We start from the raw sequence: 13,789 nt of genomic DNA, 5'->3' as shown, positions 1-13,789 counted from the left end.
CCAACTAGGAAGGCACGGAAAGGATGAAAGGTGAAAAACCAAATTCTTGGGAGACCAAATTCTGGCCGTTCCCACAGTCTTTTTTTTTTTACCGTGGGTACAGTGGCACGCATTAAACACGAAATTCTGTTGCCTGCTCTCAAAAGTGTACGCATACGTAACACGCATGTAAACATGCTATATGCAATATATGTGTATATACCTACACCCTTACCTGTAAATACATATAAATATTAACATCTAAAATCGAAAACCGAAACCCAGCTTAGCCCATTGTACCAATGACGCTACTAGGTCTGTGAGTGAGCTCGTGCCGTGCATGGGTGAACACAGATAGTGGGAGAGAATGGATTGGACTACATTCGTGATGCTTGGTTGGTGATCCCCATTGCCCATCTTTATGTCAACAGAAGGACAGGAAGAGCCAAGGAGAGGGGTAAAAAGAGAGATCAGCCTAGAATCATTACGTAGCCACAAACGAATTAAATCCAGCCCTCCTTTTGTTGCCATTGAACCATACCTACTCTAACCAGAGGCTGTTAGTTGAGAACATTCCTGTGCCTAGGCTTTTAGCAATAAATCCGTTAAAACAGCTCCACCTTCGGAAAAGAGACAGGCCTCCACATGGGAAACAAAGAAGGGTATTGCTGCTATACAGGAAGTCCTCACTTAATGACCACTATTGAGCCTGGAATTTGGGAATTTGGCAAAACCAGACATTTTATGATCTAGCAGCCATGTGGCTATGGGATATGTTAAAGGTAAAGGTTCCCTCGCACATGTGTGCTAGTCGTTTCCGACTCTAGGGGCCGGTGCTCATCTCCGTTTCAAAGCCGAAGAGCCAGCGCTTGTCCGAGGACGTCTCCCTGGTCATGCAGCCGGCATGACTAGATGCCAAAGGCGCATGGAACGCTGTTACCTTCCTACCGTAGTGGTCCCTATTTTTCTACTTGCATTTTTACGTGCTTTCGAACTGCTAGGTTGGCAGAAGCTGGGACGAGTAACAGGCGCTCACTCTGCTACGCGGCACTCGGGATTCGACCCACCAAACTGCCGACCTTCTGATCGACAAGCTCAGTGTCCTAACCCACTGAGCCACCGCGTCCCTTCTATGGGATATGTTAAGATACCACAATAATCTCAGGCAAATGTTGAAGGGTTTAAAAGTCCGGTTGAATTTTATCGATTCAAGGAAAGGGAGACCAAGCAACTTACGTTTGAGCCGTGTCGGCCAAGCACTTCCCATTCTCCACCAGTGATAGTCAGCTCTTCTTTGACATGACACAGGAAGTCACCTACAAGGAGATGAAGGTTAAGGGAGTCCACAGGCGCCCTTCCTCACCTCATCCGAGCAGCATCTTTTCCGCACACCGAAGAGGCACGCAGAAAATTGGAACACCGCGCAAGTCTCTTCTTATGCCAATAAAAGATTTGGCATAAGTTAGCCAGAACAGGGCATGTAAGGGAATTGCCCCATCTTCAGAAAAGAGGCAGGCCTCCACTTCACACCCTGTATAGTCTTGCTGCAGGCAGTCCTCAATTAACAAACACAATCAAGCCCAGAATTTTGGGTTGTAAGTTATTGCAGCTGTCAAGCGGGTCACCCCGTGACCTGACGTACTTTTGTCAATGTCGTCGTAACTTTGAACAATCAGTAAACAGAGGGTTATAAGCTGAGGACTCCCTGTAATGAATTTTGAGGCCTTCTGCACGTGGGTCCAACTTCTTCCATTTATTAAGACCCAAGAAGCAAAATCAGAGGTTACCTGGAGCTGGAAGTCCCCCCAAAGATCGTTTGTATTTGCTCTCTTTTAAAACGGTGGAGATTTTGTACAGATGTCGGAATCCTGTTTTGCACTCGGAGGCAAAGATGAATTCTATGACATCCTCCTGAGTTTGGGGGAAAATATGGAAGATGTCGTGGATCTGCGGAAGTAAGGAAGAGGGGCAAGTCAAAACAAAGACTAGGAAAACGAGGATGGTTAGTTCAAAAACGATTCACAGGGAGGTCCCCCACTGACAACGGATCACTTAACGACTATTCGAAGTTATGACAGACCTCCCTAAGGCTGTGACCCGAGTTTTGACGTTTTGATGACCAGTACAGTAATCCTCGAGTTACGATCACTTAGTTATGTGGCTAAGTGCAACATTTGTTAAGTGAGCTTGCGCCACTTTAGGACTTTTCTTGTCACAGTTGTTAAGGGAATCACTGCAGTTCTGAAATTAGTCACAGTTGTTAAGTGAATCCGGCTTCCTCCATTGACTTGGCTTGTCAGAAGGTCGCAAAAGGGGATCATGTGACCCTGGGAAAGGTGCAACCGTCGTAAATAGGAGTCACTTGCCAAGCTTCTGAATTTTGATCATGTGACCACGGGGATGGTGCAACAGTTGTGTGAAAAACAGCCATTGCTTCCTTTCTTCAGTCACTAAATGAACTGTTGTAAGTCGAGGACAGCTTATACTCCCCAAATGTGGTTGGGGTAGGGGCCGTCAACATAAATGTAATAAGAGGCCCCTGATTTTGTTTTTATCAAAAATTTTTACGGGGTTGGGGAGGGGGGTGGGCGATAGGGGTTGTCTGGCTTTGGGGGGCGGCCAATCAACCATAGTTCAGGCCAGACTTGGGTCTGACCGCGCGGGGGGAGAACGAGGGGTCGTTGTCTCCGGGGCTCATGAGCGGGTCGTGGGATTACCAATTCCCACGACGGGGAATGGCAGCAGGCGGATAGACAGGGGGCCATATCGTTACCGGGAGCGCCGTCTCCGCTATTTGCAAGCGGTGGGGCGCTCCGACCCTCTGCTTCTTTCCCGAGGTTCAGGGAGCGATGATGTGCAGCCTCCTGAGCTCCGGCTGATGTACCTGAATGCCAGGTCCGTGGTCAACAAGGCTCCCCTTATTAGGGATTTAGTTGAGGGTGAGCATGCGGACCTGGCTTGCATCACGGAGACTTGGTTGGGCCCAGAGGGTGGGGTCCCTTTGGTTGATCTTTGCCCACCAGGCTTCCGGGTGCTACACCAGCCTCGAGCTCAGGGTAGGGGTGGGGGTGTGGCGGTGATCGTTAGGGAGACCTTATGTCCGCGGGAGACCACCGTTCCTCAGATAGTCGGGTGTGAGTCTCTCTTCATGAGATTTGGCTCTGGGGCGCAGTTGGGCTTGCTGCTCGTGTACATTTCGCCTAGTCGCGTAGCGGCAGCCCTGCCCGAGCTGCTCGATGTCCTCTCAGGGTTGGTGGTTGAGTTCCCCAAACTTATAGTTTTGGGAGACGTCAACCTACCATCCCTGGGAGGTTCATCTGAGCTTGCTCGGGAGTTCATGGCTTCCATGACGGCCATGGACCTGACGCAGCTAATTTCTGAGCCAACTCATGAGGGAGGCCACACCCTTGACCTGATTTTCTTATCTGGACGGTGGTTGGATGATCTTGGTGGGGGCTTTCCATTTATTATGCCCCTGTCATGGACCGATCATCACCTCCTGCGGCTGGTCTTCCATTTTGCCACCCCCCGCCGTGGAGGTACGGAGCCAACTAGATGGTACCGCCCCAGACGCCTAATGGATCCTGAGAGATTCCAAGCGGCGCTGGGGTCTCCACCTGCCTCCATTGCTCACAGCTCGGCGGATGCCTTAGTGGAAGCCTGGGAAAGGGCAGCCACTGAGGCACTCGACCGGGTTGTACCCTTGCGGCCCCTGACCCGGCGCAGATCCCAGCGAGCTCCATGGTTCTCCGCGGAGCTCCGGGAGATGAAGCGTCGGAAACGGGGCCTAGAGAGCTGCTGGAGGTCCAGCCGATCTGAACCCGACCGATTGCAGTTAAGAACCTACATTAGGTCTTATCTCGCTGCGATGAGGGAGGCGAGGTGTAATTACTTCTCCACCCTCATCGCGTCCGCAGATAATCGCCCGGCCGCCTTGTTTAGGGTGACTCGCTCCCTTCTTAATCAGGAGGTGAGGGAGGATCCCTTGCAGGGTCGTGCCGAGGAGTTTGGTCAACATCTGTCGGATAAAATCGCTCGGATTCGGACCGGTTTGGACTCCAGCTGGGCAGAGTCTGACGATCAGGACACGGGCGGTCTTGTCAATGTTATCTGGGAGGAGTTTGATTCTGTGACCCCTGATGAAGTGGACAGGATTATGGGGAAGCTGAGTTCCACCACATGTTTATTGGACCCGTGCCCTTCTTGGCTGGTTTATGCAGCTAGGGAGAGGACACGAGGCTGGCTCCAGGCGGTTATATCTGCTTCTTTGAGTGAGGGTTGTTTCCCCACCATCTTGAAGGAGGCGGTGGTGAGACCTCTCCTCAAGAAGCCTGCCTTGGACCCAGCTGTATTGAACAACTTTCGTCCAGTCTCCAACCTTCGCTTTCTTGCGAAGGTTGTTGAGAGTGTGGTGGCGCATCAGCTCCCTCTGGTCCTGGATGAAGCGGATTATCTGGACCCTTACCAATCGGGTTTCAGGCCCGGGCACAGCACGGAGACGGCATTGGTCGCTCTGGTGAATGATCTCTGGAGGGCTCGGGATAGGGGGTATTCCTCTGTCCTAGTCCTATTAGACCTCTCGGCGGCTTTCGATACCATCGACCATGGTATCCTGCTGCAGCGTCTCAGGGGATTGGGAGTGGGAGGCACGGTTTTTCAGTGGTTCTCCTCCTATCTCCTGGGACGCTCGCAGTCGGTGTTGGCAGGGGGGCAGAGGTCGACCCCTAGGACTCTCGCTTGTGGAGTTCCTCAGGGGTCGGTCCTCTCGCCTCTCCTGTTCAACATCTATATGAAACCGCTGGGTGAGATCATTCGTGGTTTTGGAGTTGGGTATCATCAATATGCTGATGATACCCAACTTTTTATTTCGACCCCAAACCACCCCAGTGATGCCCTCGCTGTGATGTCCCGTTGCCTGGAGGCGGTTCGGGTCTGGATGGGGAGGAACAGACTTCAACTCAACCCTGACAAGACTGAGTGGCTGTACATTCCGGCTTCCCGAGACACCTGGGATGTTCCACCTCTTTCTATGGGGGGTGAGCTTTTACCCCCTGTGGATAGGGCTCGCAACTTGGGAGTCCTCCTAGATTCACGACTCACTTTGGAGGATCACATAGTGGCCGTGACTAGGGGGGCTTTTGCCCAGGTTCGCCTGGTGCGCCAGTTGCGGCCCTATCTGGACCGGGAGGCCTTGTGTACGGTCACTCATGCGCTCGTGACCTCTCGCCTAGACTACTGTAACGCTCTCTACATGGGACTTCCCTTGAAGACTACTCGGAGGCTCCAACTGGTACAGAATGCGGCCGTGAGAGTTGTCTTGGGAGTTTCCCGGTACTCCCATGTTACACCTTTGCTCCGTGAGCTGCATTGGTTACCAGTTGTCTTCCGGGTAAGGTTCAAGGTTTTGGTTATGATCTTTAAGTCCCTACATGGCATGGGTCCGCGATACCTCGAGGACCACCTGCTGCCGGCGTCGACTCCCCTCCGCCCTGTGCGCGCCCACAGAGAGGGCCTCCTCAGGGTGCCTCCTGTCAGGGAATGTCGACTGGTGGCCCCCAGGGGGAGGGCCTTCTCTGTGGGTGCTCCGGCGTTATGGAACCAACTGCCGGTTGAGCTCCGGATGGCATCAGACCTCCGATCCTTCCGTCGCGGGTTGAAGACCCATTTATTTGAACTAGCGGGTCTGGCCTGATGGGGGTACTTGGGTTTTTTATAGGTTTGTTTTATTATTCTGGTTTTAACTTGGGCATTAATTTAATTATCTTTTAATGTTTGTACTGTTGTTTATATTTATGCCCTGTGAACCGCCCTGAGTCCCTTAGGGAGAAGGGCGGTATAAAAAAATCTCATTAAAAAAAAAAAACAAACTAAAACTAAAACTAAACATTTTAGGCGCTCAGCAATCAGCCTACATTTACAACCGTTTCTGAAGTCACATGACCACAATTTATTTATTATTTATGGAAAACAGTGTTTACTTCCGGTTTCTGGCAAAAAAAACAAAACCACCCAGGCTGGACAACATATTCAATTAATGACTTTGACATTTACTTAATGACACCCACCCCTGCAAAACATTACACAGGTGTGTGCTATCATGTCTGGACCCGCTTAATAATTAGCAGAATTTACAACCATAATTCCAGGGTCGTAGCTGGAGGATGAACTATATTTGTTCAACATTTATAGCTACCCAACTGGCCCTCTATCAAATCTAGCAGCTGACTACATATAAAACAAAGTACACATCAAAACAACATTAGACCCAACTGGCTTTCATACCTAAGCAGAACTAGAACTCACCATCGCCTGGTGATTGGCCCAAAGTCACTCAGTTGGCTTTTGTGCCTAAGGCAGAACTAGAATTCACCATCTCCTGGTGATTGGCCCAAAATCACCCAGCTGGCTTTCATCCCTAAAGTGGGACTAGAACTCACAATTTCCGAATTTCTAGCCTGGTATTTTCACCACTAGTGAAAAGTAGCTCTGTGCATGACTAGATTAACAATGCAGACTTTCAAAAGTCCCTTCAATTTCTATCAATACAGTCAATTCCTGGGCTCTGCCTTCCACCCCCCCCCAAGGTGGCGGCGCGTTCACACGCAGCGGCCCTGAGCTCCCGGTACTGGTGTGTGGTGATTGGAATAATGTGTGTATGGATGAGTGTGCACAGTGTAGTGCGAGGGGCTAAATTAGAATTTTATGTATGACTGACTTGCGAGGCCGGTGTGTTGTGCAATTAGTTCACATGGTGTAACAAGATGGTGGGTTTGTTGTCACTGTGAGCTGTGGTGGTGGTGGGGGCATGAAGGGAGGCTCAGCCAATCTCAGTGTATACATGGTTGTACTTTGACAATAAAGGTTCATTCATTCATTCAGCTAGCCAACTCTTCCTGCTGATCGAAAAGCTTTTTTTGTCAAACTTCATTAGCTGATTTCCTTCCTCTATCTCTCTGGACTTATACTCCGTCCCAACAATTCCATCCAAAGCTAGAGAACTTTTAGCAGGCCTATCCTGAAGGAATACATCCTTACATTTATCCAGATGTCTGTTGTTTCTTCGTAAATGATCAAAGGGGTAACGGAGTCAGGCACGGCATCAATTAATTTCTGTCTCTCCATGGCGTCCTCTTCCATGGGGATAAATAAGGCTGGGGGAAGCAAAGCAATCTGCAGCTGGGTTTGAGAACGATCCAGCAGGATGGCCCAGGCACTAGCGGAAAGGAATGGGAAATCAGAAACCAGAAGGTGCCACCATCGTGCAATATTACTTGATGCTTTATCTCCTGGATCTGAGCCGACAGACAAGGAACCTCCTGAAGTTATGGGGCCTCCATCACGGAAGGTGTATTCAAGAAAAGATTGGACAGCCTGGGATGGTCTGAGGGTTCTCGCATTGGGTGTAGGGGTGGACTAGAAGATCTCTAGGCTCCCTTCCAACCCAAGGATGCTCTGAAACACCAGGGCTCAGAACAGCCCAATCCAAACCTGAGCAAATGGAGGAATGATAGAATACGTACTATTTTCCGTCTTGTGTCCATCCTGCTCTGGCGATATATTCTACTGCATCGAATAAGATTTCAAAGGGTTGGACCAATTCTTTGTCAACAACATCCAAAATCTTCAGGGAAGAGGTAAAAATGCCAATTAGAAAACCCACTAATATCTTTCTCCAAAGTATATTAAGAGGCATGGAATGCCAAATGAAGGACAAATTCCGGATAATAATATACTTGGGTCATAATCTCTTTCCAGGAACCTTCACAGGTTTCATAGTTTGTATGGCTCTTAACTTCCTCCCATTATGTTATTTCGAATCTGTCGGGCAGGAATGATCTGTAACAATGCCCATAATCCTACATTTTTGCTTTCCTTGGAGTTTCCTCAGCCATACATAGTGGCACAAGTTGCTATTTTCAAACAGCAAACATAAAAAATCGAGTGTTTTCACCTGAAATTTGGTATGATGCTACGAACCACATTGACGGGAGGAAGGGAGAAAGAGAAGAAGGGAAGAGAAGGGAAATTCTTATCTTGCCTGCAGACCTTCTATAACACCTGTGTTTCAAACTTTGCAACTTGAAGATGTATGGACTGGTTGGGGAATTCTGGAAGCTGAAGTCCACATACAATTGCAAGAAAAAGTATGTGAACCCTTTGGGATTACGTGGAGTTTTGCATGAATTGGCCATAAAATGTGCTCTAAACGTCATGTAAGTCACAACAATATAAAAACACAGTCTGCTTAAAGTAATACTACACAAACATTAGCTGTTGTCATGTTTTAATTGAACATAAGATGGAAACATTCACAGTGCAGGATGGAAAAAGTATGTGAACCCCTAGCCTAATGACTTCTCCAAGAGCTAATTGGAGCCAGAAGTGAGCCAACCTTGACTTCAATCAGTGTGATGATATTGGGTGTGTTGCTGACAGCTGTCCTGCCCTTTAAAAACACACACCTGTTTTGGGTTTACTGGTCTCAAGAAGCACTGTCTGATGTGAACCATGCCTCGCAGAAAAGAGCTCTCAGAAGACCTATAATCAAGAATTGTTGACTTGCATATAGCTGGAAAGGGTTACGAAAGTATCTCCAAAAGCCTTGATGTTCATGTGTCCACGGTAAGACAGACTGTCTACAAATGGAGAAAGTTTACCACTGTTGCTACTCTCCCTAGGCGTGGTCGTCCTGTAAAAATGACTGCAAGAGCACAGCGCATAATGCTTAATGAGGTAAAGAAGAATCCTAGAGTGTCAGCTAAAGACCACATGCTAACATTTTTGTTGACACATCTACAATAAGGAAAACATTAAACAAGAATGGAGTACGTGGGAGGACACCACGGAGGAAGCCATTGCTGTCCAAAAAAAATATTGCAGCACGTTTGAAGTTTGCAAAAGAGCACCTGGATGTTCCACAGCACTACTGGCAAAATATACTGTGGACAGATGAAACCAAAATTGAGTTGTTTGGGAAAAACACACAACACTATGTGTGGAGAAAAAAAGGCACAGCACACCAACATCAAAACCTCATCCCCACTGTAAAACATGGCGGAGGGAGCATCATGGTTTGGGGCTGTTTGCTGCCTCAGGGCCTCGACGGATTGTTGTCATTGATGGGAAAATGAATTCGAGTTTATCAGGACATTTTGCAGGAAAACGTACGACCATCTGTCCACCAACTGAAGCTCCGCAGAGGATGAGTGATGCAACAGGACAATGACCCAAAGCATACAAGTAATTCAACAAAACAATGGCTTCAACAGAACAGAATACGCCTTCTGGAGTGGCCCAGTCAGAGTCCTGACCTCAACCCGATTGAAATGCTGTGGCATGACCTTAAGAGAGCGATTCACACCAGACATCCCAAGAATATTGCTACACTGAAACAGTTTTGTGAAGAGGAGTGGTCCAAAATTACTCCAGATCGTTGTGCAGGTCTGATCTGCAACTACAGGAAACGTTTGGTTGAGGTTATTGCTGCCAAAGGAGGGTCAACCAGTTATTAACTCCAAAGGTTCACATACTTTTTCCACTCTGCACTGTGAATGTTTCCATCTTATCTTCAATTAAAACATGACAAAAGCTAATGTTTGTGTAGTATTATTTTAAGCAGACTGTGTTTTTCTATTGTTGTGACTTACATGACGTTTAGAGCGCATTTTATGGCCAATTCATGCAAAACTCCACGTAATCCCAAAGGGTTCACATACTTTTTCTTGCAACTTGTATCTTCAAGTTGCAAAGTCTGAAAAACACTTTGATAACACTTTGACATGATTGCCTCACCCACTCTAACCAATTTTTAATCTCCAAAAGTTTCCTCGTCCTGTCTTTGTGACAAGCCTCTTCTTTCTCATCTAGGACCTGACCAGGTGGCTGGGCGTGCTTTTCGAATTAAGCCATAACTTCTCATGTCCCACAGCATCACATTATTAAGCCCTAGTTTGTAATCACCACTCATTACCCTATAAGCCAGAATGGCTTGTCTATGCTAAGTCATCAGCCCCAAGGCCAAATCAACCACTCTGTGGGTTTGTGCAATGGGGAACCAAACTATGGTTTATAGCAAGGCACTTTTGTGACTCAGGACACTAGAGTGGATTCAACGCACCACAGTTCAACCAATACAAGGCATCACACTATAGACATTTATTCGAGAAAAAAAACCAGAGCAGGCTTACTCTGCCATCCGAATCAAGAGTTATTTCAGATAACTTGAAAGTGACTTTGGGATTTGCAGTACCTATAAGAGAAAAAAAACCATTATGAGTTACAGAGGAATTAAAGCAGGGGTCTTCTAACTTGGCCCTTTTATGACTTATGGACTTCAACTCCCAGAATTCCTCAGCCAGCGTGCCTGGCTAAGTAATTCTAGGAGTTGAAGTCCACAAGCCATAAAAGAGCCAAGTTTGAAGACCCCTGAATTAAAGGCTCCTGATTATGTTTGTTTTCCAAGGTCAGTTGGTATCCACATTCTGATGCTTAGGGCAATGTTTCTCAACCTCAGCTACTTCAAGAGGTGTGGACATCAACTCCCAGAATTCTCTAGCCAGCACACCTCTTGAAGTGGCTGAGGTTGAGAAACACTGGGCCCTTTCTGGAATGTCCCACCAGGTTCTCTCACCTGTCTTGGGATACCGAAAAGAATCCGTCCTCCTGGTTTCCAACATGGGGGATGTGACATGAATAACTTCCACCTCTGACTCGTCGTTTTCTTCATAGAGAATTCTAAGAATTTTTCTTCCGTCAGCAACTACCAAGAGAGACACCCAAAGAAAGGCCAATGTATCTGACTCCTCCTCAACAGCTTCTGTCTGATGGTTTGCCTTCCAAGAGACAGCCCAACTTTGAAACCTGGTGCCTCTGATCCTAGTTGGCTACAGCAAACCAGCATTCTGGTCAAAGATTTAAACTAGGAGGGTTGAGACCAAGAGCCAATTGCATCCTTTGACGCAGAAGCCATCTTAGTGGCTATGCTACCTCTCAAGATTATCATGAGTCAAGAATAAGAAAGGGTCAAGCAGAGCCATCATGAGGTTTGGGAGAAAAGGCAAGATTTATATCAGAATCCAAAGATTTGTTTTTGGGTGTGTGTGTGTGTGTTGCAGAACTAGCAGGATGGCAAATGTGGCTTCAGAATACATAGAATAGGATTGGAAGGGACCTTGGAGATCTTCTAGTCCAGGCATGTCAAACTCGCGACGTCACATGACATCACGCGACGTATTGGAACTTTTTCCCATTGCCGAAAATGGGATGGGCGTGGTTTCTCCGTGATGCTCCGGCCTGCGGGCTGGCAGTTTGACACCCCTGTTCTAGTCTAACCCCCTCCTCAAGCAGGAGACCCTATACCATTCCGGACAAATGGTTGTCCAGTCTCTTCTTAAAAACCTCCAGTGATGAAGCACTAGCACATCTGGAGGCAGGTTGTTTCACTGTTTAATTGTTCCCATGTCAGGAAATTTCTCCTTAATTTCTCTTTAATGATCTTCCACCTGTTACTTCTTGTCCTGCCTTCAGGTTCTTTGGAGAACAGGTCGACCCCCTTTTCTGTGACAGACGTTCCAATATTGGAAGACGGTTATCATGTCATCTGTAGTCCCTCTCTTCATTAGGCTAAGGGTAGGCAACCTTGGCTCTTTTATGGCTCGTGGACTTCAACTCCCAGAATTCCTGAGCCAGCTATGCTGGCTCAGGAATTTTGGGAGTTGAAGTCCACAACTCATAAAAGAGCCAACCGTTGCCTACCCCTGGGCTAGACATAAGAGCCATAACACAAACCCAGCCAACTAGCAAGTCCAGATTAAAACAAGCTTAGCACCTTACGTACATAGTCTTTTAAGTTTAGTTTAGTTTAGTTTAGTTTTATTAAATTTTTATACCGCCCTTCTCCCGAGGGACTCAGGGCGGTGAACAGGGCATATGATAAAAATACAAAACTACAAAAGTTAAAATAGAATTAAATTAATGCCCAAGATAAAACTATAAAATATACAAATATTTAAAACCCAAATTAACTCCCCATCAGGCCAGGCCAGCTTGTTCAAACAGGTGGGTCTTTAACCCGCGTCGGAAGGAGCGGAGATCCGGTGCCATCCGGAGCTCCACCGGCAGTTGATTCCACAAAGCCGGGGCGCCCACAGAGAAGGCCCTCCCCCTGGGGGCCACCAGCCGGCATTCTCTGACTGGAGGCACCCTGAGGAGGCCCTCTCTGTGGGAACGCACAGGGCGGAGGGGAGTTGACGCCGGCAGCAGGTGGTCCCCGAGGTATTCCGGACCCATGCCATGTAGGGGCTTAAAAACCATCACTAAGACCTTGAACCTCACCCGGAAGACAACTGGTAACCAATGTAGCTCGCGGAGCAAAGGTGTAACATGGGAGTACCGGGAAACTCCCAAGACAACTCTCGCGGCCGCATTCTGTACCAGTTGGAGCCTCCGAGTGGTCTTCAAGGGAAGCCCCATGTAGAGAGCATTACAGTAGTCAAGGCGAGAGGTCACGAGCGCATGAGTGACCGTACACAGGGCATCCCGGTCCAGATAGGGCCGCAACTGGCGCACCAGGCGAACCTGGGCGAAAGCCCCCCTAGTCACAGCTGCTACATGATCTTCCAAAGTAAGTCGTGAATCTAGGAGGACTCCCAAGTTGCGAGCCCTATAAACGGGGGGTAACAGCTCACCCCCCATAGAAAGAGATGGAACATTTTGAATGTCCCGGGATGCTGGAATGTACAGCCACTCAGTCTTGTCCGGGTTGAGTTGAAGTCTGTTCCTCCCCATCCAGACCCGAACCGCCTCCAGGCAACGGGACATCACAGCGAGGGCATCACTGGGGTGGTTTGGGGTAGAAATAAAAAGTTGGGTATCATCAGCATATTGATGATACCCAACTCCAAAACCACGAATGATCTCACCCAGCGGTTTCATGTAGATGTTGAACAGGAGAGGCGAGAGAACCGACCCCTGAGGAACTCCACAAACGAGAGACCTAGGGGCCGATCTCTGCCCCCCTGCCAACACCGACTGCGAACGTCCCAGGAGATAGGAGGAGAACCACCGAAGAACTGTGCCTCCCACTCCCAATCCCCTGAGACGCCGCAGCAGGATACCATGGTCGATGGTATCGAAAGCCGCTGAGAGGTCTAATAGGACTAGGACAGAGGAACATCCCCTATCCCGAGCCCTCCAGAGATCATTCACCAGAGCGACCAATGCCGTCTCCGTGCTGTACCCGGGCCTGAAACCCGATTGGTACGGATCCAGATAATCCGCTTCATCCAGGACCAGAGGAAGCTGATGCGCCACCACACTCTCAACAACCTTCGCAAGAAAGCGAAGGTTGGAGACTGGACGAAAGTTGTTCAACACAGCTGGGTCCAAGGCAGGCTTCTTGAGGAGGGGTCTCACCACCGCCTCCTTCAAGACGGTGGGGAAATTACCCTCACTCAAAGAAGCAGATATCACCGCCTGGAACCAGCCTCGTGTCCTCTCCCTAGCTGCATAAACCAGCCAGGAAGGGCACGGGTCCAATAAACATGTGGTGGAGCTCAGCCTCCCCATAATCCTGTCCACTTCATCAGGGGTCACAGAATCAAACTCCTCCCAGATAACATTGACAATTGTGACTATAATGAAGCCTGTCTATCACAGTCGTAACTGGCGACATTTATTACATTGTCTGCAGCAATTGTAAACCACATGTCTTGGTTGTCAATGGATTGCTCTGGGCCAGTTTGCCAAAAACTGGACATAAATGCTAGTTTTTGGAAAAAAAAACCATTGTAAATCAGTCTCATGGCCGCAG

At 48.3% G+C, this 13,789-nt stretch overlaps 1 protein-coding gene across 7 annotated transcripts in view; it reads right to left on the bottom strand.

Annotated features, from left to right (window-relative positions):
* Window positions 1–13,789, bottom strand: part of DPP8 (dipeptidyl peptidase 8) — a 38,299-nt gene that overhangs the window by 11,349 nt on the left and 13,161 nt on the right. For all 7 annotated transcript variants that reach the window (XR_014027712.1, XR_014027713.1, XM_081337540.1 and 4 more), the window contains 6 exons: window positions 10,610–10,738; window positions 10,167–10,228; window positions 7,500–7,600; window positions 7,015–7,192; window positions 1,767–1,926; window positions 1,216–1,295 (listed from right to left, as the gene is read on the bottom strand). Coding sequence is in view for 5 of the 7 variants with exons in the window: in XM_081337540.1 (XP_081193666.1) it covers window positions 1,216–1,295; window positions 1,767–1,926; window positions 7,015–7,192; window positions 7,500–7,600; window positions 10,167–10,228; window positions 10,610–10,738 (710 nt within the window). In the remaining 2 variants the exon portion in view is untranslated. The remainder of the gene's footprint in view (window positions 1–1,215; window positions 1,296–1,766; window positions 1,927–7,014; window positions 7,193–7,499; window positions 7,601–10,166; window positions 10,229–10,609; window positions 10,739–13,789) is intronic.

Source organism: Vipera berus (genome assembly GCF_964194415.1).
Source record: "Vipera berus genome assembly, chromosome: 12".
Lineage (NCBI taxonomy): Eukaryota > Metazoa > Chordata > Lepidosauria > Squamata > Viperidae > Vipera > Vipera berus.
Note: the sequence above shows the minus strand (reverse complement) of the source record. Positions and strands in the feature narration are given on the sequence as shown.